Below are 26,047 nucleotides of genomic sequence, written 5' to 3'. Positions count from 1 at the left end.
ACACCCAGCTGTACCTCACCACCACTTCTCTCGACCCCTCCACTGTCCCTAAATTGTCAGACTGTCCGACATCCAGTCCTGGATGAGCAGAAATTTCCTCCAACTAAATATTGTGAAGACCAAAGCTATTGTCTTCGGCCCCCGCCACAAACACCCTGGCAATTGTCTGAGGATGAACCAGACCGTCTACAACCTTGGTGTCATATTTGACCCCGAGATGAGCATCCTACCACATATCCGCCATCACTAAGACTGCCTATTTCCACCTCCGGAACATCACCTGACTCCGCCCCTGCCTCAGCTCATTTGCTGCAAAAACCCTCATCCATGCCTTTGTTACCTCTAGATTTTAATATTCCAATGTGCTCCTGACTGGCTTCCCATCTCCCACCCTCCATAAACGTGAGCTCATCAAAGCTCTACTGCCCGTGTCCTAACTCGCACCAAGTCCCATTCACTCATCACCCCTGTGCTCGCTGACCTACGTTGGCTCCCGGTCCGGCAACGCCTCAATTTTAAAATTCTCATCCTTGTTTTCAAATCCTTCTGTGGCCTCGCCCCTCCCTATCTCTAACCTCTTCCAGCCCTACAGCTCCTCTATTTTTGGCCTTGTGCATTCCCGATTTTAATCAATCCACCATTGGCGGCTGTGCCTTCAGCTGCCTAGGCCCTAAGCTCTGGAATTCCTTCCCTAAACCCCTCTGCCTCTCTCTCCTCCCTTAAGATACTCCAGTTGGTAGCACCCTCGCTTCTGAGTCAGAAGGTTGTGGCTTCAAGTCCCACTCCAGGGACTTGAGCATAAAAATCTAGGCTGACACTCCAGTGCGATACTGAGGGAGTGCTGTTGGAGATGCCGTCTTCCAGATAAGACATTAAACCATGGTCCTGTCTGCTCACCCTGTCTGCTCTCAGGTGGACGTAAAAGATCCCGTGGCACTATTTCGAAGAAGAGCAGGGGAGTTATCCCCAGTGTCCCGACCAATATTTATCCCTCAATCAACATAACAAAAACAGATTATCTGATCATTATCACATTGCTGTTTGTGGGAGTTAGCTGTGTGCAAATTGGCTGCCGCGTTTCCCACATTACAACAGTGACTACATGCCAAACAAGTACTTCATTGGCTGTAAAGCGCTTTGGGATGTCTGGATGTCTTAAAATGCGCTATATAAATGTAAGTCTTTTTTTAAACCTACCTCTTCTGCCCTAATATCTCCTTATGTGGCTCAGTGTCAAATTTTATTTGATAATGTTCCTCTGAAGTGCCTTGGTACGTTTTTACTATGTTAAAGGTGCTGTATAAATGCAAGTTGTTGTTGTAAATCTCTGCACCCTCTCCAAGGACTTGACATCCTTTCTAAAGTGTGATGCTCAGAATTAGGCATAATTAGCATAACTTCCTTGCTTTTGTCCTCTATGCCTCTATTCATAAAGCCAAGGATCCCGTATGCTTTTTTTTTTAAAAACAGCTTTATCAACTTGTCCTGCCACCTTCAAAGATTTGTGTATTTGAACCCTCAGGTCTTTCTATTCCTGCACTCACTTTAAAATTATACCATTTAGTTTATGCTGTCTCTTGTCAATTCTCCTTCCAAAATGCATCACTTCACACTTCTCTGTTAAATTTCAATTGCTATGTGTCTGCCCATTTCACCAGTTTGTCTATGTCCTCCTGAGGCCTGCTACTGTCCTCCTCATTGTTTACTACATTTCCAAGATTTGCGTCATCTGTAAATTTTGAAATTATGCCCTGTATACCCAATTCCAGGTCATTAATATATATCAGAAAGAGCAATCATCCTAATACTGACTCCAATCCTTCTCTGCAGCCCAAAAATCAGCCGTCTGCTGCTAATCTCCATCTCACAACCAATTTTGTATCCACGCTGTCACTGCCCCTTTCATCCCATGGGCTTCAATTTTACTAACAAGTCTGTTATGTGGCACTTCATCAAACGCTTTTCAAAGTCCAAAGTTTTAGTGATGTTAGTTGAGGGATAACTATTGGCCAGGACACCGGGGAGAGCTCTTCTTTGAAATAGTGCTATGGGATCTTTTACATACACCTGAGGGGGCACATGGGGCCTTGGTTTAACATCTCATCCAACAGACCAGCACTCCTTCGCACTGGGGTATCAGCCTGGATTATGTGCTCAGGTCTCTGGAGTGTGACTTAGCCCACAAACTTCTGACTCAGAGGTGAGAGTGCTACCCACTGAGTCAAAGCTGACATTGCAGTAGCCTGAGAGTGACCCAGTGGCAATTTCCCTTGTGGTTTGCTATCTTCTTGGAAATTACTTGCCTCCCAGCAGAGAGGCTGGAATCGGTAATTCAGCAAGTGAGTCAGGTATGAATCCTTGCCGCCTTGAAGTTTAGCTCTATTATGGAAATGTGGATTCAAATTGAGTTTTGGTGCCACCTTGTGGCCAAGCAGAATAGTTGAAGCTTTGAAAATTAATAAAAAATTAAGTCAAGCCGTGTAAAGTGACAAAAAGGGCTGTAGTGGGCTATTTAAAAATGTCAGTGTATTATTACAATTTCTGGAATTATAGTAATGCAGTTAAAAAGAAAGTGGTATAGACGTAAAGCATAAATAGGCAATACATCTGATTTCAGCATTTTACATTGTATTACATTATTACAATTGTGTTTCATAATTGTGTTGATTTATAGTAGTTGCACCTATCACAACCTCAGGATGTCCCAAAGCACTTTATAACCAATGAAGTACTTTTGAAGTGTAGTCGCTATTATAATGTAGTAAATGTGCTATTCTAGTTATGATGTGCACATGGAATATCTTTCAGCGAATTTGTGCAATAAAACTTTACATACAAAATATTGGCCCGGATATTGCGGTAGTAATGACGCCGAAGCTGTCAGCGTTCACCGTCATTACTCCTCTGAAGGTGACAGTAACTTTGGAGTCAGCACATGCGCAGATAAATGGGGAAATCCAGAAGTTGCTGTCAGTCATTCCCTGCTCCTCCACAGGCTGCGCTGTGGAACTCCCTGGAGCCGGCAATCAATTCAAATCACACTGACCTAGCGAAAACGTCCCCTTTTACGCAGGAATATTGCTGTTAAAAACCCCAGAAAAAGTTGAGGCTTGTTGAAAGAGGTGTAACTGGGTACTGACTGCTGAACAACCGTTCTGGCCCTGAGAAACTAATTTTATAATTGTGGAATGTCAAATTTTTCCATTATGATAAAAAAAATCTGTGGTTTTAATATAATTTTTTTAAGTTTGTTTATGATATTTCAGCTTCTACCTTAATCCCATGTGTATGTCCAATCTTTATTTTGTTCTAAAATGATTAATTATTTACCCCCTGGTTTGCTGTCTGTGAGAATTCTTCAGTGTGATTGGCTGCTTAGCCAGCTTGATGACATTACTGTTGCTGGACGCTGGAAATCCCTTTGACTTGGCGCCAGAATAAAATGAACATTCAGAGAAGTGAAATTCATGCCACAGAGATCGCTAGATCTTTGTGGGCAGCTTTCTTCGGGGTCAACGGCGAGCGCCGTCGCTTTGCCACTGACTGCAAATTCCGGGCCATTAACATGTGTAAAGAAGATTTCTGCTGTACAAATTCTGCAATTTTCTGTAAACTTCTAATGTGCGCTAACATTTATTATAAGGATCTAGGGAGCATTTTGTTAATTATAGTATTCTTAGAAAAAAGCTAATTATTTATGGATGTCAGATAAAGACAGTAGTGATGTGCATGCATCAAATGAGTGCACTTAGACTGTCTTTATTTGAATGCATAATGGAGTCCATGTGTATTGTTGAAGGGTGGCCAGCTTCAGTTGCAAATTATAAAGTTGGGGAAAATAATTACACTCAAAACGGAAAAGCCCATCGTGAAAACCTATATTCAAATGCACTGCAGTGTTTTAAAAAATGCCAAAAATATGCAACTTGTTAGATAGGAGGGATGTTTTGAGAGAAGTGTACAATGTTTTATCTTTTACTATTTTGTGTCTTCTGAGGGGGCTTAATGTCCCACCCCCCCCAGCACATCTCTGCTATACTTGATAGCCCCATCTTCCCAAACATGTTTACAGGAAACTTTGGTTTAACCGGAGGTTGTATGTCCGGAAACCTCGCTCTACCGGCAGAATTCACCCCCCGAAAACAGCGCCTCAGTAACCGGCAATGTTGCCGGTTCCGAGTCTCCAACGGTTGCCGAGTTCGTCAGTGGGGGTAGTTCTACAAACTGCCACTACTCGGCCTCTTGGCGCCAGCGGAAGTCGGAACACCTCAGAAACCCTGCATCAGGAGTCTTGTTCTCCCACGCTGCCGGTAGCCTCTTCTGATCCGCCATTTTTTTGGGGTTCCAGTACAGTACTGTGTGTCTCCCACGCTGCCAGTAGCCTCTTCTGATCCGCCATTTTTTTGGGTTCCAGTACAGTACTGTGTGTCTCCCACGCTGCCGGTAGCCTCTTCTGATCCGCCATTTTTTGGGGTTCCAGTACAGGACTGTGTGTCTCCAACGCTGTTGCAACTCATTGGACTGCATTATGGAAATCCCAAAAGTTGATTCAACCAAAAGGAAGAGAGTGATGTTAACTTTAAAACAGAAAATTGATATATGCAAACGACTAGAAATGGGAGTGAAGCGTATGCACATTATGAAAGAATTCAAAATCGGTTCGTCAACAATGTACGACATCAAAGCGCAGAAGGATAAGCTGCTCAAGTTTTATGCAAGCTCGGAGACATCTAAGAGTGTAGAGAAACGGCACACGCTTCGTAAGCCTAAGCTTGAAGAGCCGGATACCGTGCTTTATGACTGGTTTGCTCTGAAGTGTTCAGAGGGTGTTCCGATTTCCGGACCCATGCTAATCGAAAAAGCGAAGGATTTTTACGCAAAGATGGAGCTCACTGACAAGTGTGCTTTCTCTGATGGATGGCTATCGTGCTTCAAGGCAAGGCATGGGATACGACGACTCGATGTTTGCGGGGAGAAGAAATCAGCTGATCACGACGCCGCAGAAGAATACTGCGATTATTTCAATCGGATTGTGCAGCAACATGATTTGTCGCCAGCACAGCAATACAATGCCGATGAAACTGGCTTATTTTGGAGGTTTTTGCCAGAATCAACACTTGCTGGGGCTAGCGAGGCTAATGCTTCAGGTTACAAGAAAAATAAAGATCGTGTAACCGTGCTAACATGTGCGAACGCTGCTGGATCACACCAGGTTAAACTTCTCATCATTGGGAAGTATAAAAATCCCCGTGCATTTAAAAATGTGAGGCACTTACCTGTTGAGTACAAAGCTCAAGCAAATGCTTGGATGGATAAGGAAATCTTTTCAAATTGGTTCCATCATACTTTTGCTCCATCTGTGAGGGAACATTTCCGTAGAATAAGGAAACCGGAAGATAGCAAATGCATTTTATTGCTGGATAATTGTAGAGCCCATCCGCATGAATCCGAGTTGGTTTCTGGAAATATTTTCACCATTTATTTGCCACCAAATGTAACTTCTCTCCTACAACCCATGGACCAGGGCGTTAGCCAAAATCTCAAGTGTCATTACAAGAAAGACTTCCTACGTAGACTGATAAGCCAAGATGACAATACAGGTATTCAGGCATTTCAGAAGGAATACAATCTTAAAGATGCCATCTTTAATGTTGCATGTTCCTGGAAATTGGTGAAAGGTCACACTTTGAGACAAGCCTGGTGCAAATTGTGGCGTTCTGTAATGTTTGCTGAAGGTTCTTCTTCAGAGGAGGAATTTCGTGGGTTCAATCTTCGTCCGCGGAAGACTGCAGTAATGGAAATGGCTGACATGGTGAAAGATGTAGGCCCAGCAAACCCTCTACATCACCTCAGTGAAAGTGATATTGAGCAGTGGGTTGATGCAGATAGAGAAGTTGCTGTTGTGCATTTGCTAAGTATTGATGAAATAATGGAGACTGTTTTGAATCCAAAGAAAGAAAAGGAAAGTGTGATGGAAAATGAAGACGATGAGATTTCTGAAGTGAACAAGATTTCTTGGGCTAAAGCTGCAGCAGATCTTGCTTCATTCATGAAATTTGCTGAAAGCCGTTCTTGCTATTCTGCCCAAGTAGTTATGCAGCTCCATATTCTGCAGTCTACCTTTCTACAAAGAAGGCAAGAGTCCAGTAAGCAAGCAGACATCCGGGACATGTTTAAGAAAGCTTCCAAAAGAGTTGGAGCAGTGGAAGTGCCTGAAGAATCTGTTGAAGTGCATGATCCTGATGAACCAGTTGGCTTGGAATAAGTGTACAGTCAACCACCGTACAGTACTTTATACTGTACTGTACAGTCGTTTAAGTTTTGGTGTACTGCACAGTCGTTTATAAGTTTTGTTTTACTGTTAAGTAATTAAAGAGTTATGGATTACCATCAACTGGCAGTACTGTACTTAATCAAGCATCTTTCACCATCCATTTAACACAACATTCTGTAGGTGAGTACCCAATTACTGTATATTGCACATTTCTTGATTTTTAAATTTTTCTTAGTTAAAAACAGCCTGGGTAGATAATCCGCTCACCACTCCGGAACTTTTGATAGATCGGTATCATGCCGGTGCCGGATATCAGAACTTTTCCTGTACATTGATATTTTCTTTCAGTTCACTTTCCAAGAAGTACACATGAGCAATCCAGAAAAATACCAGTGATCCTATCCTAACCAGTTTTCTTTCTCCTAGAAACACTTCAGAGATGAGCAAATGTATCTCCTAGGAAGAGGATGTCATTAAACACACAAATATTTCAGTGAAATTAATGGTATTTGTGTAGGTGGCACAGCACACTAGTGGATGAAAGTTCAGAGTGGCAGCATGTGAAGTCAAGAGAAGCTACATATTTATTCACCTACCTGTTAAGACAAAACTATTTTTAATCAATTGCTAGATGCTCTCCATTTCAGGTTTGGCTGTCATCCAACTAAGAATCTAGACACAAAAGGCATCAAGGGGTATGGGGAGAGAGTGGGAATATGGTATTGAGATAGAGGATCAGCCATGATCATATTGAATGGCGGGGCAGGCTCGAATGGCCTACTCCTGCTCCAATTTTTCTATGTTTCATTGACGTGGTCAGTGGGTCCATCAACAAGCATTGTGAGAGTGGGGACTACCCAGCCCTACTGCTACTGATTGGTTCTATTTTTAAGAAATCACTTTGGGATTCTGCAATCAGCAATTAAGACTGGGGAGGATGCCAATCTACAAACCTGCATGAAGAGCTGCTTACTGGCTGGGAAGATCCAAAATGAGGGTTCTTCATCAAGTTTGCAGTAGTTGGTTAAAATGCTTATATCTCTCGGGTAGGAGAATAAATATATATTTTTATTAACGAACTGTACCTTATGTTGATTTCCACTTCTGACTGATGTTCTTTTTTAAATATGGTGTATGATAATCTGGGTCCTAGCCCTATTCAATCACTTACTATATATATGGTTTTTAAATGTTATGAACAGGCCCACCAAATGTGCACATCATTGGGAACCTTCCTTTTAGTGTTTCAACGCCTCTCATTATCAAATGGTTGGAGAATGTTGCAAATCGGAACGGACCTTTTGTCTTCGGGAGAACACAGATGACACTAACATTTCAAAAGGAGGTTGCAGAGGTAAGTGTTGGTAATTCTGACTTTTTCCTGTGCTTAGTATCCATTGTCTTATTTCCGGAACTATAATTTTGAATGTATCTGAGCATTAAATTTGAGAATGTTATTTTCAACTTGAAGTACCTTCTACAGTAGGAGATCCAGCCACTTTCAAATTATAAGAATTTCTATATTGCATGTTTTATGTGAGCTTGTAGCAAGGCCAAGGCATTAAGATTTTAAAAGTGAAAGCTATGGTGGCTGCATTGAGATTTCTTTGGTCCTTGTTTGCTGTGTATATGAATTGTCGGGGGACTTCACATGTTAGGCTGGGGCCACTGTAACATCATTAGCATTTTCTCGATACCCAGACGTAAATTCCAATATGTTTGGACTTGAGCCTGACTATGTAAATAAACAGCTGTCCTATTTCCAATCCACCTAGGTGAGAGAAATAATTAATGTTAATTACCAGGCATTGAAGAAGAGATGGAACCATTATCTGTAATGGGTGAACCATCAGGGCAAGCAAAACACTTGTCTATGATGCTAAGTTTTATTATACTTGAGGCATTGGAAGGTGCCTGACAGTTAGATGCGAGTGACAGACCAAGGTCGGAATTTTGCGAGGGGTCAGCAGGTGCGATTGGTGGCAGGTCAGGTGGAGAAGTGTTTTTTTTTTAAACAGTGGGTCGAGACCCCGTTGTCAACTCACCGCCACGTGCCTTTCCCAATGTTGAGTCTGTCAGCGCTGAGCAGACCTGACAGGCGACCCAATTAATCTCATTAACATCTAGTTGGCTTCTTTAACTTCATGGAACCACGCTGTTCGGGGACCACGACTGTCAACCTTAGGCGTGAGTTCAGTGGCCATTGCTCCAGCTGATTCCTTGACAGCTTCAAATGTACAGTAAAAGCTCCCACCTGATAGACCTTCACTTTTCTCAGCCACAAGCTGTATCTCAGTCCATTCCAGCATAGATTCTGCAGGCTTTCCACTCTCCATCCAGTATCACCTGATTGGAAGAACTCTCTCACCATTGACAGAATTCTTCTGTCTCACCTTGGTCCTCAGAATCAGCCCCAACACCAGCAGCACCAACAACCTTCTCCACAATCACCTGATGCTGCACAGGGCATCAGCACCTGAGCACATTGCTGCCAGAGATGGCCTCACCATGGCCAGATTTACTTCACTTGATGCTGTAGACCCTGGCTGCCACAGGATGTGCCAGGTTGGCACCACCCCACACCAACACCAATATCCCTACAATGTCCAAGCCATTCCTTTCACACCACCATTGCGGGGTTACTGTTATGTCTCACCATTCACTGCAACTCACTAAGCCACTTCCAAAGGTGAACACAAATCTGTCCAAGAACGCAGTGTTGAAAATAAAGGTTTCAATGTTTGACAGCATATTAACAAAAAAAATTACATGAACATTGGATAAAGCACCCAAGTGGCTACCCTTGTGTGTTGTTAGTTGGTATGATTGGATTAGGATGAGTATGAGGGGTGGCTAGTGAGACGGGGATGTGATAATGTAGAGAGGGATGGGTGGAGGTGCAAGGTAAGTTGGTGTGAGTAAGGATGTGCAGGTGTAGGGTCGGGAAGGCAGAGTGATGGGGATGTGATGAGTGGCACAGCAGGATGAAGGCGAGTGTGGCTTTGTACTAACGTTTCGTGATCTAATGAGATAATTGAAAGGTTTATGCGACTGCACCCAGGTCCTCCTGACCACGTCCCTGCTTGTGACCTCCTGTGCAATGTGCAACCAGGCTGTGTTGATGTCCTGGGGAGGTCTCTTCCACCCATGGGAAGGGAAGACAACCTCCCTGCGTGCTGTGACTCCCTCCATAAGCATATGGAGGGAGTCATGGGAGAGCCTGGGTGCAGCTCTGTGCAGTGATTGTCAGTGTTTGCAGCACCACAATGCTGTAGAACACTGACAGCACAAATGTCAAAATAAAGTTGGCCATGGTCCCTTTAAGGAAACCAGCTAATGACGCATTATGAAATGACGTCACCAGACCCGCTTCCTCTAATTGGACCGGGAAACTCGCTGGGCGGGCTTAACAAGCCCTATCAACGGAATATCATTTTAGACAGCAGGATAGAGCCAGCAGTGGGGTCGGGACCCGCCCCAGACGTTGCCCGCCGAGGTGAGCAAAATCCTGGCCCAAGTTCCTTGAGTTCAATTCAAACAAGTATACGGATTACTGTATCGAGGAAGAACTCTGAGCACAATGGTTTGTTTATGTAAAAAGATCACAAAGAACTGTAGTGTTTTAATCGGCTAACTTACATTGCTTCTTTGTATATTCCTTTCTTTTAATGAACAAGAAAAACGGAATAACTTGCATTTATATAGCGCCTTTCACAACCTCAGGATGTCCCAAAGCACTTCACTGTTGTAATGTAGATAGGCGTGACAATCAAGGTCCCAAAAGCAGCAATAAAATAAATGACCAGATCTGTTTGAGATGTTGGTGAGGGATAATGTTGGCCAGGACACCTGGAGAATGCCACTGCTCTTCTTCGAATAGTGCCATGAGATCCTTTACATCTACCCGAGAGGTCATCAGGACCTAGCTTTAATGTCTCGTCCAAAAGACGGCACCTGTGACAGTGTAGCACTCCCTTAGTATGAAGTGTCAGCCTAGATTATGTACTCAAATCTCTGGAATAGGGTTTGAAGCTTGATTGAGAGGCAAGTGCTACCACTTGTGATAGTGACACGAGTAGTATTAGCCTGAGTGACACTGAATGGCCTGCATCCCAGGGTCTTAAAAGAAGTGGCTGCAGAGATAGTGGATGCATTGGTTGCAATATACCAAAATTCCCTGGACTCTGGAGAGGTCCCAACAGATTGGTGAACCGCAAATGTAACACCCCTATTTAAGAAAGGAGGGAGACAGAAAGCAGGAAACTATAGACCAGTTAGCCTAACATCTGTCGTTGGAAAATGCTGGAGTCCTTCATTAAGGAAGCAGTAGCAGGGCATTTGGAAAATCATAATGCAGTCAAGCAGCGTCAGCATAGTTTTATGAAAGGGAAATCATGTTTAACAAATTTGCTGGAGTTCTTTGAGGAGGTAACGAGCAGGGTGGACAAAGGTGAGCCAGTGGATGTGGTATATTTGGATTTCCAGAAGGCATTCGATAAGGTGCCACATAAAAAGGTTACTGCATAAGAGCTCACGGGGTTGGGGGTAATATATTAGCATGGATAGAGAATTGGCTAACTAACAGAAAGCAGAGAGTCAGGATAAATGGGTCATTTTCCGGTTGGCGAACGGTAACTATGGGGTGCCACAGGGCTCGGTGCTGGGGCCTCAACTATTTACAATCTATATTAATGATTTGGCTGAAGGGACCAAGTATAATGTAGCCAAGGTTGCGGATGATACAAAGATGGGTGGGAAAGCAAGTTGTGCAGAAGACTCAAAGAATCTGCAAAAGGATATAGACAGGCTAAGTGAGTGGGCAAACATTTAGCAGATGGTGTATAATGTGGGAAAGTGCGAGGTTATCCACATTGGCAGGAAAAATAAAAAAGCAAATTATTTAAATGGAGAGATTACAAAATGCTACAGTTCAGAGGGACCTGGGGGTCCTTGTGCGTGAAACACAAAAGGTTAGCATACAGATACAGCAAGTAATCAAAAGGCAAATGGAATGTTGGCCTTTATTTCAAGGGGGTTGAAGTATAAAAGCAGGGAAGTCCTGCTACAACTGTACAAGGTATTGGTGAGACCACACCTAGAGTACTGTGTACAGTTTTGGTCTCCTTATTTAAGGAAGGATATACTTGCATTGGAGGCAGTCAGAGATGATTCACTCAGTTGATTCCAGAGATGAGGGGTTGACTTATGAGGAAAGGTTGAGAAGGTTGGGCCTATACTCATTGGAATTTAGAAGAATGAGAGGTGATCTTATTGAAACATATGATACTGAGGGGGCTCGACAAGGTAGACGCAGAGAGGATATTTCCCCTAGTGAGGAAATCTAGAACGTGGGGGCACAATTTCAGAATAAAGGGTCACCCTTTTAGAACTGAGATGAGGAGGAATTTCTTCTCAGAGGGTTGTAAATTGGAATTCTCTGCCCCAGAGAGCTGTGGAGGCTGGGTCATTAAATACATTTAAGGTGGAGATAGACAGATTTTTGCAAGATAAGGGAGTGAAGGGTTATGGGGAGCAGGCGGGGAAGTGGCTTTGAGCCCAAGATCAGCCATGATCTGATTGAATGGCAGAGCAGGCTCAAGGGGCCAAGTGGCCTATTCCTGCTCCTATTTCTTATGATAGTGACACGAGTAGTTTTAGCCTGAGTGACATAGTCTGTCAATGTGTTTTTTAATCTATCGGAGAGATCAGGAGGGCACTTGAGAAGATGCCGACTCCATGCTGGTATAAGGGGTCATTGTTCGCTATGTAGTAGACTATGCTCTTCACTTTACACGCAGTCAGGTTTCAGTCCCCAGGAAGCTGACATTTGTGCTAAGCCCGAGTAAAGTGCATTGGGAAGTAGCTTGAATTGTGGGAGTACTCTCTCAACTCCCGTTTTTAGTTTTATTTTCGTAAAAGGGACAAATTCTAATAATTTCCTCGGTCTGCAGCTGCTGTGTTGACTCCGAAAGGCAGAAGGAAAAAGCACTCATCAGGAGTGGGTCTATTAATGAATGGCTGTCATAGTGATAGTGCAGATCAGCATTCTTCTGATTGGCAGCCAGAATCAAGTCAGTGCATGCTCGACCAATACTGAATTTTAAAATTTCTGACAGCTTGTAATCAGTGTTTTTCTCAGTGTGGAAATAAAATCTCTGCTAACCATGCGGAGTCACTACTGTTGTCAGCCGACCAGCTCTTTCTGGCCATCAGCAGGAGGTGCAGGTGAAGAAATTACATTTATGATTGCGTCTTGCACCAAGACCAAAAAGATTCAAGAATGGCCAACTCCAGTTTTGTGAGCCAGGTGCAAAACAACATGGGCGAGAATCAACAGCATGGGCAGCAGTTAAAACATTGAAAGAGCCTCAGAAGTTGGAGGTCATGCCCATCGTATACAGCAGCTTCAACTTCAGTTTGTGCTGAATTGGAAAATATTCTGAATTCAGTTATATCATTAAATGTTGAAATTGATTCTCTGATGCATACTTTTTAAACCTGCTTTAATCAGGCACTTATAATCTGCTGATATGTCTATAGAGTCCTGGATGCTTTGTTGCCTCCCAGGTGCTAGGGGTTCAAAAAAATTATGGAAGGGGAGGGAGACGGACAGCTGCTGTTCAACCTGAAAGTCAACAATATACGAAACGAAAGGCCTGAAGTCCAGCAAAATGAGTTTAGGAGATTAGGTTTATTGTGTTGATGGCACCCCTTTATCTGCAAATTGTAACGCACAAATTTTCCTGGTTGAGCAGGAGGTAAACAATTACACTTGCATCAAGCAGCCATACTATTAGCCTTTGTGATTTATTTGAGCTTTTGGAAGAAAGGAATAACTGCAGCCAGCATCTGGTATTAGTTAACTGAAAGCTGTGTGACTGTAAGGGATGTGATTGTGAATATTTTGTGTGTATTCATAAACTCACTATTTCTGTTCATGTAAACAGACTGTACAAAGCAACTGTTATTTTAAAATATATGCACTTTAGATTTTGAAACTACATGTTTCTTTTACAGCGTCTCACAGCAAGTACTGGCAGTAGGCAAAGAAGCAGATTGTCTGTAATGGCTCAGTACTTGTGTAATGTAAAGAGCTGCTTTACCATTCCAGGCAGAGCCTTTGTTCCAAAACCTAAGGTAAGATATTTTTGACTATAGTTTCCAATAAAGAGTCCCTGAGGTGGGATTATCAGAAGTGCACACCTTGTTTTGTTGAAATATATAAATATGGCAATCGTTGTTTTTGTTATTATTCATTCACGGGATGTTGGTGCTGCTGGCAAAGCCAGCATTTATTGCCCATCCCGCATTGTCCTTGTGACTACTTCTAAAGCAGAATTATGGGTGGTTAAATTTAAAAGTATCTTTATAATCGGGTGTGGATTTCATGGAACCTTACAGCACAGAAAGGAGCCATTCAGCCCATCGTGCCTGTGCCGGCTCTTTGAAAGAGCTGTCCATTTAGTCCCACACCTCAACTTTTCCCCATAACCCTGCAAATTAGTTCTCTCAAAAGGCAATTGGAAATGTATTTGAAAAGTTCTTATGAGATCTGATTCCACCCCTTTCAGATAGTGCATTCCAGATCATAACATTCTGAAATAATTTCTCCTCATTTCCCCTCTAGATTAAAAAAAAATTATTTTAAAACTTTGTATGCCGACCCACTTGCCCAAGGAAACGGTTTTTCCCTACTTGCTCTATCAAAACCACTCATAATTTTGTATATCTCTATTAGGTCTCCCTTTAACCTTCTCTGCTCCAAGCCGAACAATCCCAGCTTCTCCAATCTCTCCACATAACTGAAGTCCCTCAAAATTGGTATCATCCTGGTAAACCTCTGTACCCTCTCCAAGGCCTTAGCATCCTTCCTAAAGTGCGGTACCCAGAATTGTACACAATACTCCAGTTGAGGCCTAAGCACTGATTTGACTTCCTTGTTTTTGCATTCAGTGCCCCTATTTACAAAGCCAAGCATCCCATATGCTTTCTGAACTGCCTTATCAACTTGCCCTGCCACTTTGAAGGATTTGTGAATATGCACTGATTCTCCACAATTTAACCATGCAACATTCCTCACCTCAGTCAAGGCAAGTTCCCACAGGTGGAGGAAAGACTAGAGAGCGAGTCATGTGCCTCTTGGCAGCATTTGGAAAAATCATGGGAGCAAGTTTTCTCCTTTGCTTAAGGAAGGGGGTCTTAAAAGGGAATAAAATGATTTTTAAAATAGCACAATATACGGTAGTACAGGTAGAATGTCCTGAATCCGGCAACCTCGGGACCGAGGCCGAGCTGGTTTTCAGGTTTTTCCGGACTTCGGAACGTGTTTCTGATGTTCGAAGTCCGGAAACGCCCGAGCCCAGGTTGCGATATTTCCAGATTTCGGACATCAGAAACACGGGCCGAGTCTGGAAATGCCTGGGCCCAGGTTGCGCTTTTGGTAAGCCTCCCTCAGGGTGTCCGGATCTGGAACATTTTATGGATTCCGGACCCCTGCCACAATCGTTCCGGAGTCCGGATCTGGGACGCTCAACCTGTAATTAATTTAAGGTGTGCAGAGGAGTGTGGCCATAGAAATACTGTATATTAGCAAGAACATTATGAAATGCTTTCCAAGTTACTTTTATTGTATTTAAAAAATCATACTTCTACACTGCATAGTTTCTCTGATTAAGTTGAAGTGTTTTCCAATTTTCTGCTTGGACCAACTAAGTTTGTTTTTTAGACTTCTTGAGTAATTGTTTAGTGTGTTCAATTTACTTATTTAACATTCTTTTGGCTTTATAGTAATCCTGTACACTTTTTGGAATGTTTACAGCATTGACTTTTATGTGGTATCATATGTCTCCTCTTGTATCCTACTGTGATTGGCAAAGTAGATGTGCTTTTTCCCCTTCCCTCCTCTCCTGATGCTGGGATATGGTTCCATGGTTCATCCAGTACCTCGCCCATGTAACCATTGCTCATGTATGAGTTAACAGCCTTTTCCACTATCTTCTGTTTACTCTCATGCTGTTGCACCAAAATACGTATTTTGTGAAGTTAATGAAACTGTCTTGTTTATCGTACTGAAGACCAAATGGGAGTTGTGCTGTTCAGCAACCTATGCTTACAAGTCTTCTAGTCCTCTCCTACTGTGCCACAACAAAGCTCGAAGAAGGAGCAGGAAGGGGAAGCAAGTACCTTCTGCTTCAAACCCTGCCAACACTTCAACAGACTTGCTGTTAATCTCCCTCTCCCTTTTGTGAGCCAGAGGGGTGTGAGCAGCGTGATGCACAGATAATAAGTGATCCGTGTAGATCAGCCATACCTGCCCTGCTTGAGTAAAGATGGACGTGAAGTAGCTACATGAGGGAGCCGATTCCCCAATGTCATGCTTGGAGAGGGGGGCCTGGCTGGAGGCCTACAGAATTGGGCCAGTATGTCCACTGGATGCTCAGTTTCCAACTCTGCAGGAGGAGTTTGTCAACTTTTGGAGGTTAGCTGTATATGCATGCTGACCTCATTACATTCACCAAAATTATTTAAATTAATGGTAATGAGGCCCAGTGACTAATTCTCTGCAGCTGCATTGTAGCTCCTCATTCCCTGTGACATATAAAACCACAGCCAAACTCCACTGCTTTTTAAGATAAGTTGCCTAATTTGTACTCTTTCTGCTGCTTTTGAATTGCTAAACTGAACTTGGTGCAATTATAGCTATTGCATTTATATTTTGTTGCTTGGTGTTTTCTACAATTCTGCAGACTTTCAGTACACATTTCCAACAATAGCATTCTTGCTGCTGGCAGTTGCCAACCACAACTTTAAGCACAGTGCTCAGAATGGGCGTTCTGTTAGACCTGAGGAGAGGCCAGGCCACAGGGCTGGAACCACATCCACATTTGTGGGGTGGTGGAAGATGCAAACCTGAAGTTGCATGCTGGGCAGCAGCCACATACAGGAAACTTTCGTTTAACCGGAGGTTAAATGTCCGGAAAGCTCTATCTACCGGCAAAATTCAGGAGCCGTTTCCTATAAGTTTTTTTACTTCTCATTGCTTTTTTCCCCCAGTCGTGGCTCCCAAGCGTCTAGCTGAAGCTGTTGCTTAGCTACAGCGATGCTTTTAAGCTGCGGCCGACTGTTTTGAAGCTGTTGCTAAGCAACAGGGTTTGTTGTTTCATACGGAGCCGAGAAGCTCCGTATGTTTTAACATTAGCGCTGGTTTATACAGCAGTTTTGATGGGACGGCACCAACTCGGTCCCGTCAGTGCCGGATACCAGAAAGTTTCCTGTATCTGGGTGAGAGATAGCCGCATAAACAGTAACAAACTGTTGAGACCAAACGAGCAGGGCTCTTGGTAACATTCCAGGTAGGGGAAGTGATAGCAACCAGAACCATTGGGACTCTCTTGTACCACTTTCCCTCTCGCTATAGCTGGTCCAGGTTTAATCTCTTCTGTTTCAGGTCTGGGAGTAGGGGGTGGTGAAGCAAGGCAGAGCACTGAAATGAGGTTATCCAGATGCAGTTTTTTGTAATTCATTGTCAATGTTTGTAGCCTGAAATGAGCCTAAATGGTCTTGAATGGAAAATGGCAGCTGCGTGCCATCAATGGTAACAGCAACACTGAAGGCCAATAGATGAAAGCTCCTTAGTCTGATGCGCAGAGGTGGATCCTGCTAAGGAAATTCTGTAACCATGGTAGTTAAAAGCAGGGACTGAAAAACAAAGGCAGTTGTGTTGAGAATGAATAATAAAGTGGGCAGTCAGGGAGCTGGCTTTGTTACTGAACAGTGAGGGAAGGAAGTAGAATGAATTTGCATTGACAGGGAAGGCAGGCTGTGATATTTAATTTGTGCCCTGGTACTTGTTTTGCTCGGCCTTCTAGCTCTATTGTATCTATCTCCATTTTTTTCCTCTGGCTGTGCGGACGTTATATTCTGTTGAGAATTATTAGTGTTAAAATACTATGGTGCAGGTTTATCTTGAAAGTTTTCCTGTTCTAAGTTTTCTGTCACCTAATTAGGAAAAAAAATCTAATTTAAGCCTTGTTTCACAGCTAGCTCCAAAGTTCACTTCAATAAAATGACCTGTTGCAGTTATATAACCTGAAAGTTCTGTTCACTAGTTATCATAGGACACAAGTCTGATGAATATGCAGCATTGATTCTTTTTAAGATACATATGAGAGGCTCCCATAACTTCACAGTGTTCCCCATTTTTATATAGAACTAGCTCGGGGGGGGGGGGCGGCGTTGCCAGCCGGCCGCTGCCCCGCTCTGTGTATCGGGCCGCGCGGTTGATGGCCGGCCGCTGCCGCTCCCCCGCTCTGTGTCTCGGGCCGAGCGGTTGTGAGGCCCGGCCCGAGTGACCCCAACTCACCTCGCGGGCCAACACAGCTGCCCCGCTCGCTGTTGGGGAAAAAATGGCGGCGACATTTCGGGAGGCTGCAGGATTAGGTCCCGCCCGTGACGCACCGATTGGTCAACCATCACGTCACTCAACGCTAATGAGCGGATTTTTGAACTTTTTTTGTATACTGTCCGAACAATTTTTGTCTGACCAAAAAGTAAATACGGCTATGACACTCCCCTAATCATAACCTTTCTTTTGATATTATAACATATGTGTAGGTACACTCTATAACTTTTGAGTGTATAGCGGACAGACAGACATACTAGATATATAGCACAGAAACAGGCCATTCACCCCAACTAGTCCATGCTCTGCTCGAGCCTCCTTCTATCCTTGCACATTCTCACCACTCTCAGGGAATTCAGAAGAAACTTCTTTACCCAATTTGATTTGTTGGTGACTTATATATATCTTATATAATATAGATGGCCTCTAGTTTTGCTCTTCCCCACAAGTGGAAACACTCTCTCTAAACTTTTCATAATTTTAAAGACCTCTATTAGGTCACCCCTCAGCCTTCTGTTTTCAAGAGAAAAGAGACCCAGCCTGTTCATCCTTTCTTGATGGGTATAACCTCCCATTTCTGGTATCATCCGTGTAAATCGTTTTTGCACCTCTCCAGTGCCACTATATCCTTTTTATATTATACTAGCTGAAGTGCCCGGCGGTGCCGAGGCTTTTTCGAGGGCATGTTGTTGTTGGAAGAGAGAGAGAGAGGGGGGGAGGGGAGGGGAGGAGGGGGGAAGAAGGGGCGGGGGAGGAGGAGAGAGGAGGGGGGGAGGGAAGGGGGAGAGTCCACGAGCCCCCTGATCCCTGTCCCCCGAACTCCAGAGGTTGGCCCCCCCACCAACCAAGCACCGAACTCCGGAGGCGCGATCTTCCGAGCACCGGCCTCCCGAGCTGGCTTCAACATTGCGGCTGTGCGAGACGGCCGGAGGGCCCGGTTGCCAGGGTAACGCTTGACGCTCAGCAAGCCCGGCCGAGCCAGAGAGAGACGCCGCGTCTCAGCTCCTGCTGCGCGCGCACCCTAGCGGCGCTGGGCTGAGGCTCGGCCCTCCAGCCTTCTAGTGGGGCCGGGAGGTGCCTAGCTCGGGCGTGGGTGCGGAGGAGACGCCGAGGCTTCTAGGCCTACCTGGAAAAACGGGGAAAGGTAGGAAAATTAATGAGATTAGATAAGTTAATTACTTTCTAAATCATTTTTTTTTAAAACAATATGGCCTAGAAATTGGGTTTTGGCGCAGCGACGGCTTTAGCGCCGGAAGTTAGTGCCGGAGCTAAGTCGCGCTGGGCGGGCCAAAAATTCACTACTTCTGCGCCCAAACGGCTGCCGGCGCTGCTGAAAGCTGTTAGCGCCTGAAAACTGGCGCTATGCGCTGAATTTCGGCGCTGCGGTGCGGCAGGTTCGGGAAGTGCAGGCCTCCTCCTTCCCTTAAGGAGGAGCTGCCTGCACCCGGCCGTGGCCCGCGATAATCTTTTAAAAAATGAGCCCGGCACCTCGGACAAGTGCCGGGCTTGCTTCTGTTCCGGGGGGGGGGTGGGGGGAGGGGGGAAGTCCGGGGAGGGAGCTGCGGCCAGGCGGGCGGCGGGAAAGCGGCCGGCCGCCGCGGGGCCTTTAATGCGCCGGCGCAACGTTCTGTAAGGCACCTCTGCCAGAACGTTGCTTGCGGCTGCCACGGGCGAGGCGGCCGCAACTCAATTTCCGAGTTCGGGCGGGTTACCATGGCAACCGGGACGCTGCGCACACCGATGACGTCATCGGTGCCGGCGCAGCGCTACCGGCCTAACGCCGATTTAGGGCCCCTGTCAATTTCAAAACTGGCCATAACTTCGCCGCTAGGCCCTCTAGCGCCTCAAAAGCGGCGCTAAGGCCAGTGAATTTCTAGGCCTGTGTGTTTTAAAAGCAACGTTTTTTTTTTAAGACGCAGAAAGCGGGAAAAAGAAAGGAAAAGTTTGGAATCAAGATGGCGGCGACTCACCTCGGTTCAGAACGATAAGGCCCGGCCACACACGCACTGATTGGCCCGGCGGCACACACCAGCAACCCGGCGTACGATTGGTCGAGGTCACTCTGTCGCTAATGAGTGGATAATGAGATGCTAATGAGCGGAATGTTAAGGTTTTTCGGATACCGCGGGCGCGATTTTAGCCCGGCCGAAACGTAAATACGCTTAAAACCATCTCGGAAGCGTAAGCTTTCTTTGGAGGTAACGCGCGCGTAGGTACGCCCTGTAACTTTCGAGCGCATACCCGACAGATGCACACGCGATGACAGACAGACAGACAGATCGACCGATTTATATATATAGATAGATGGCAACCAGAACTGTGCACAGTACAAGTGTGGTCTAACTAAGGTTCGATACAAGGTTTGGTGCAAGGGACCATCCACTTTTTGAACGGGCCGGATATTCCGATCCCTACGGGTGTGTACGCGCTGTGTGCTCACCCGTAGGGACATCGGAAATGCCGGTTTCAGACATGCGCTCTTGACAGATCCTCCGGCTGCCCGGCAGAAGGGCCTCTGTGGGTGGAGAGTTCCGCTTTTTGGAGACCCTCCGCCTGCAGAAAACTTACAATTCTTGCACCTGGTAAAACCAGGATAAGAGTTGAAAAAAGTAAAAAAAAAGAAAAAAATTCCCACTGATTTATCATTTAAAAATACTTTAAAGAAAGGTAAGTTTATTTTTAGCCCCGTTAAAAACTAATTATTTTTTTCAAAAATTTAAATTTGTTTAAAAGTTAATTTATGTAAGTTCAAGTCATTTTAAAAATGTGATTTAAAAAAAAAATTATTTGAAGTTTTGCTATGTTTTTGGGGGTGATCGCCATTCATATATTTGACAGGTCTTCCTGTCAAATGTATGAAGGGAGATTCCCTTCTCTGATTGGCTCCCCATGGCCCATGTGATCCCAAGGACACTGCGAACTACCTGCGCCTCTGGGATACATGGGCCCTGCGCACTGGCAGTTTGGAGAGGCCCAGCAGCGGAACTGTGCGCCTCCCGGGAGCCCTCAGGTCAGGGCGCAGATTTTTCCAGATCGCAGCCCTCCGCCCGCGGGAGGCCTGCGATCAGAAAATCTGGGCTAACATATGTTCTATTTTATGGACAGCCATATGATTTTGAATTCACTCTAACAAAATTATTTTGGTGTTGCAATATCTTATTTTATGACCCCCCTCACAAATTGCTTTTTTTAACACATTCTTGGAGACAAATGTTTAATTATGTTTTTATCCAAATATAGCCTACTACTAGCAAAACACATGTATGCACTGCTTCTCTTTTGTGCCTCTGAAATTCCTTTTGTAGAATTTTTATATTATACTGTCTAAAACGAATCTGCTTACAACATCAAAAACAATGCTTTTAACATAGTACTCCAATTTTTGAAACCTACTAAAAGACTTTCATTTGGATTTAGATAGTTGAACATTTATTACAATCGTTGACACTAGCCCAATTAACTTTTCAAATGAGTCCTTGTCTCTGCACAACAGGCATTACCTTTGCGACAACAGAAGAAATGTCCACATAAACTAAGATTAAGAATATTCTTGTCAGATTTCCAAGCAGCAATCTTAGTGAACTAACACCAGTTGGCATACCTACTAATGTATAATCGGTCTTTACACATAATCTTGCAGGGAATAGTCTGTCTTATATCCTGAAGACTGGGGTTCAGGGTAGTGCTGTCTGTTTGAGAGTTGAATGTTTTCGCTCTGTGGCTCCCTGTTGCAGGATGTGCAGAAAATTGCACCTGCGATAAATGAGAACCCTGAAGAAATACATCCAACATATATTGCTCCTCCTATTTCATATCTGTTATCTTCTGAGACAGATGGTTTGAAGTAGTGGCTTATTAGCTCAGCTGTGAACCAGGACAGTGGAACTAAACACATTATGCCTGCAGTAATGAAACAGACCCCTCCTGTGACGGCAGCACAACGTTTTGTGTGTCGATCTCCTCCCCATCTTGCGCATTTCATACCAGGCAAGGAAATACCGATTCCCAGCATTGATAAAATACATGACAGAACCATCATAGCTTGGGAGGCTTGAATGTACACAGGCTGGGCCAAGATGGAGAAGTTAAACCTGCAGCTGAAGAGCCCTGTACTATACCACGTGCAGTCCATCCAGAGACCTTGCATGTGTGTCGTTGTAGAGATTATATTTGATTCCGCAAAGGTATTTACCTTCCAGTTTGGCAGCCCGGTGGTTGCAATTGCTCCTAGGAAAGCAAACAAAGACAAAGAGAGTGCAAAAATCTGCAGGCCTGCTGAAGCCATTATCTTCTGACACCTTGTGTCTGGAGTCTCCGGTTTAATTCTGTATTAATGGAATGGAATTAATCGGGCTCGTTCTCAGCTCTGCGTAAGGGAATAATAGTTGTTATAAAACGTGGTTTAAAACTTCAGTTAAATGAAAAAAATAATCGCAGTTTATAAAAATCAAAATAAAGAACCTTACCTATAGAGAAATTGTATCCAGAACTGCAATGAATGGTTGAGAACTAAATTCAGTAATACTGCACTGATAAAGCTCCTTCTCAGCCCAGCTACCTACAGGACAAAGAGAATTTACAAATTAGTGTGAATAGATCAATTCATGTGACATCAGTTTTTCCTTAGCAACAGGGCTGCCTGCTTTTGAAAATACAGATTTATGCAGTACTACAACCTGTTCCATTAATAAACTGAATATTTGTTTCCAGTCTGACATGCTGCCTGTGATTAGCCATTTGTAATGCAGCATTCAGAGATTATTTGACTCGTTTAACAAGTGTGTAAGAGCTGTATTTTTTAAAATATTTTTCCCCACTTGGGATTTATTTTATTTGTAATGTTTTAATTGTTTGAATATAAAGGGAACCACAAGCTTGCCCGCCTTTATCCCTGTATCTGGGTCGGGTGGATGTTAAATAAGGATCCAGTTACATCTATCACCACTATGCACTATTTGTGAAATGGATGCAGGCTGTAGGTGAGTGGAGATGAGCAATTTGTACAAGCTACTTTAATTGAAAATACCAACCCTTGCAACTTGGATAGGTAGGACCACTATTCGGTCCCAGCTTGGAGTATTGTGTCCAATTCTGAGCACCACACTTTAGAAAGGACGTGAAGGTTTTGGAGAAGGTGCAGAAGAGATTTACTACAATAGTTCCAGGGATGAGGGATTACAGTTACATGGATAGACTGGAGAAGTTGGGGTTGTTCTCCTTCGAACAGAGAAGACTAAGACGAGATTTGATAGGTGTTTAAAATCATGAAGGGTTCAGATAGATCTGTTTCCAATGGCTGAAGGGTCAATAACCAGAGGGCATCGATTTAAGGTGATTCGCAAAAGAACCAGAGGCGATGTAAGGAAAAACTTTTTTATGCACGGAGTGGTTAGGATTTGGAATGCACTGCTTGATGAATAAGTTTCCACCACCCTAATAGTAGTTTTCAAAAGGGAATTGGATAAATACTTGGAGAAGAAATTGCAGGGATATGGGGAAAGAACGGGAGTGGGACTAACTGAATTGCTCTTCGAAAGAGCCGGCGCAGACTCGATGGGCCGAATGCCCTCCTTCTGTGCTGTACTATTCTATGATTTAACTAATAGAAAAGTACAATTTTACCAATCCACTACATTAAAATGTATTTTCAATCAATCACCAAAAATTCCAAATAAAAGCTTGCAGCTCCTTTTTCAGTGTATATAAATTCTCACTAAAGTATTTCATAGAATCATAGAAAGTTACCGCACAGAAGGAGGCCATTTCGGCCCATGTGTCTGCGCTGGCCAACAACGAGCTATCCAGCATAATCCCACTTCGCAGCTCTTGGTCCAAGTGCACATCCAAGTACTTTTTAAATATGGTTAGGGTTCCTGCCTCTACCACCCTTTCAGGCAGTGAGTTCCAGACCCCCACAACCCTTTGGGTGAAGAAATTTCCCCTCAAATCCCCTCTAAACCTTCCACCAATTACTTTAAATCTGTGCCCCCTGGTTTTTGACCCCTCTGCTAAGGGAAATAGGCCCTTGCTATCCACTTTATCTGTGCCCCTCATAATTTTATACACCTCAATAAGGTCTCCCCTCGGCCTTCTCTGTTCCAAGGAAAACAGACGCAGCCTATTCAGTCTTTCCTCATAGCGAAGATTCTCTACTCCCGGAAACATCCTTGTAAATCTCCTCTGTACCCTCTCTAATGCAATCACATCTTTCCTGTAATGTGGTGACCAGAACTGCACGCAATACTCTAGCTGAGACCTGACTAGTGTTTTATAGATTTGAAGCATAACCCCCCCCTGCTCTTGTATTCTACGCCACGGCTAATAAAGGCAAGCATTCCGTATGCCATCTTAACCACCATATCTACTTGGCCTGCTACCTTCAGGGATCTGTGGACATGCACTCCAAGGTCCCTTTGTTCCTCTACACTACTCAGTGTCCTACCATTTAATGTGTATTCCCTTTCCTTGTTAGCCCTTTCCGGATTGAATTCCATTTGCCACTGTTCTGCCCACCTGCCCAATTTATTGATATCTTCCTGCAGTCTACAGCTTCCTCCTTCAGTATCAACCACACAGACGATTTTAGTATCATCATACCCCCTATATTCAAGTCTAGATCATTGATATATACCACAAAAAGCAAGGGACCTAGTACTGAGCCCTGCGGAACCCCACTGGAATCAGCCTTCCAGTCACAAAAACACCCATCAACCATTACCCTCTGCTTCCTGTCTCCGAGCCAGTTTTGAATCCAACTTGACACTGTGACCAGTCTGCCATGTGGAACCTTATCAAAAGCCTTGCTAAAGTCCATATACATTTGAAATGTCTGATTTTAAAACTTGAATTTGGTGGATTTGGAAATGTTGTAAACATTCTATAAAGTGCAACTTATTTAAGAACTGGTGAGAATTGAATATATTTCCTAATAAATGTATGAAACTCAAAACTATTCAGAATTGAGGCAGTTTGTTAGTGATTAACAATATGTAATAAAACTGACCGGAATAGCCACATGGCTACAAGCAGTTGAACTTGAAGGGTATTCCTAGACTATGAAGATGGTGGATACAGTTTGGCCTCCTAAGGCACCGAGTTCCTCAACAAATGACTGACACATAACAATTTGTACTGGTTCTTCCTGATTGTGGGAACATAAATCACCAAATGTACATCATTGCAGTACAGGTTTTGACCCTGCCTCTATATAGGCACTACCTCTATAGTACCAGACGTGAGGAATTGTCAGCTTTTCTTCTTGTATTGGAGGTTGTTTGTGGAGAAATGTAGGGAAGTGAACTGACTTAGCTGGAGAAACAAAATGGTTTGGATATGTTAATTACATTTTGTGAGGGCTTTTTATGATTTGTTTCCTTCAGTTGCAAAGGGGTTTTAATTTGTTCAGCTACATGCTAAAGAGTGGAAGACATATTTAATCATTTCTAGCTATGCAGAAAGGTTGAATCTGCCCAATGTGTGGTAGATCAAACCCATTTTACTCTCCAACAGATAAATCTGAAAACATGAAGTATAGATAAGTGTATTTTTTTTCCTTCTGTAAAATCTAATTTCTGGTTTCTAGGTGGATGTAGGGGTTGTGCACTTTACTCCTCTGGTGGGACCACAGATTAATCAACCCTTCAAACTGGTGGAAAAAGTGGTGAGATGTGTCTTCAGCTTTAGGAGAAAGTACTGCCGAAGGGGAGTTGAGTAAGTTTTAGTCCCGTCTCCATCATTGATCTATTTTTGTGATATTAAGGAAAATTGATCACAGTTGTAATATATTTTGTATACAACTGATATTTTGGTGCAGTTGGTTTACCAGAACAAAACAATAATGAAAGATCTTTCACGTGCTGCAGCTAACCGTAAAATTACACATTTTCATTTGAGAACATGGATATTGATTCCTGTGTGTCATCAAAAATGCATTTAGATCAAACTGTTCACATCTCACAAAAGTACAAATGAGAAAAGCTTGTTCAGCCCACCCAGCTTGCCCTGTTGCTTAGCTCCATTGCAGGACCCCAGTCTGTTTTCATCTCCCTCCTGCCTTGACATCAAGTCTGGTGAATTAGGAATTGATCTATTTTTTATATGCTTCTGCTAGCTGGCAATCAGATCCATAAGATAAACATTAAGTGAAAGAAGTTGATTTTTAAGTAATCTTTTAGCTCCTGGTTTTAACCGATCCACACAGAGCACCCCGCCATATTAACGCTATTCAATTTAAATTAAACACTTCAATCTTGCCCTCCTGTTTCAAAACAAATATTTTCCATTGACAGTAGTAGACTTTGATCACTAAGCTTATCAGAGTGCCTAACAATGCAATCACACTACAAGTTAGTGTTGGTGCAAAGCAGTATGGC

The 26,047-nt window shown here is 43.7% G+C and overlaps 2 protein-coding genes across 4 annotated transcripts in view; one reads left to right on the top strand and one right to left on the bottom strand.

Moving 5' to 3' along the window:
* tfb1m (transcription factor B1, mitochondrial) overlaps positions 1–26,047 on the top strand; it is a 59,110-nt gene that overhangs the window by 31,973 nt on the left and 1,090 nt on the right. For all 3 annotated transcript variants that reach the window (XM_085981492.1, XM_085981491.1, XM_085981490.1), the window contains 3 exons: positions 7,477–7,628; positions 13,292–13,411; positions 25,258–25,385. In XM_085981492.1, coding sequence (XP_085837618.1) covers positions 7,477–7,628; positions 13,292–13,411; positions 25,258–25,385 — 400 coding nt within the window. The remainder of the gene's footprint in view (positions 1–7,476; positions 7,629–13,291; positions 13,412–25,257; positions 25,386–26,047) is intronic.
* cldn20 (claudin 20) lies at positions 20,970–22,104 on the bottom strand. The gene has a single exon (XM_085981493.1). It carries the CDS (start codon positions 21,958–21,960, stop codon positions 21,298–21,300), a length of 663 nt encoding a protein of 220 aa, XP_085837619.1. The 5' UTR covers positions 21,961–22,104; the 3' UTR covers positions 20,970–21,297.

Source organism: Somniosus microcephalus, chromosome 3, assembly GCF_052327205.1.
Source record: "Somniosus microcephalus isolate GS21.2 chromosome 3, FLI_Smic_1.0, whole genome shotgun sequence".
Lineage (NCBI taxonomy): Eukaryota > Metazoa > Chordata > Chondrichthyes > Squaliformes > Somniosidae > Somniosus > Somniosus microcephalus.
The sequence above is the reverse complement of the archived record's forward strand: the minus strand, read 5'-3'. Positions and strand labels throughout refer to the sequence as shown.

Excerpts from the sequence above, each read along its gene's own strand:
- cldn20 (XM_085981493.1), bottom strand. The coding sequence starts at position 21,960 with ATGGCTTCAGCAGGCCTGCAGATTTTTGCACTCTCTTTGTCTTTGTTT.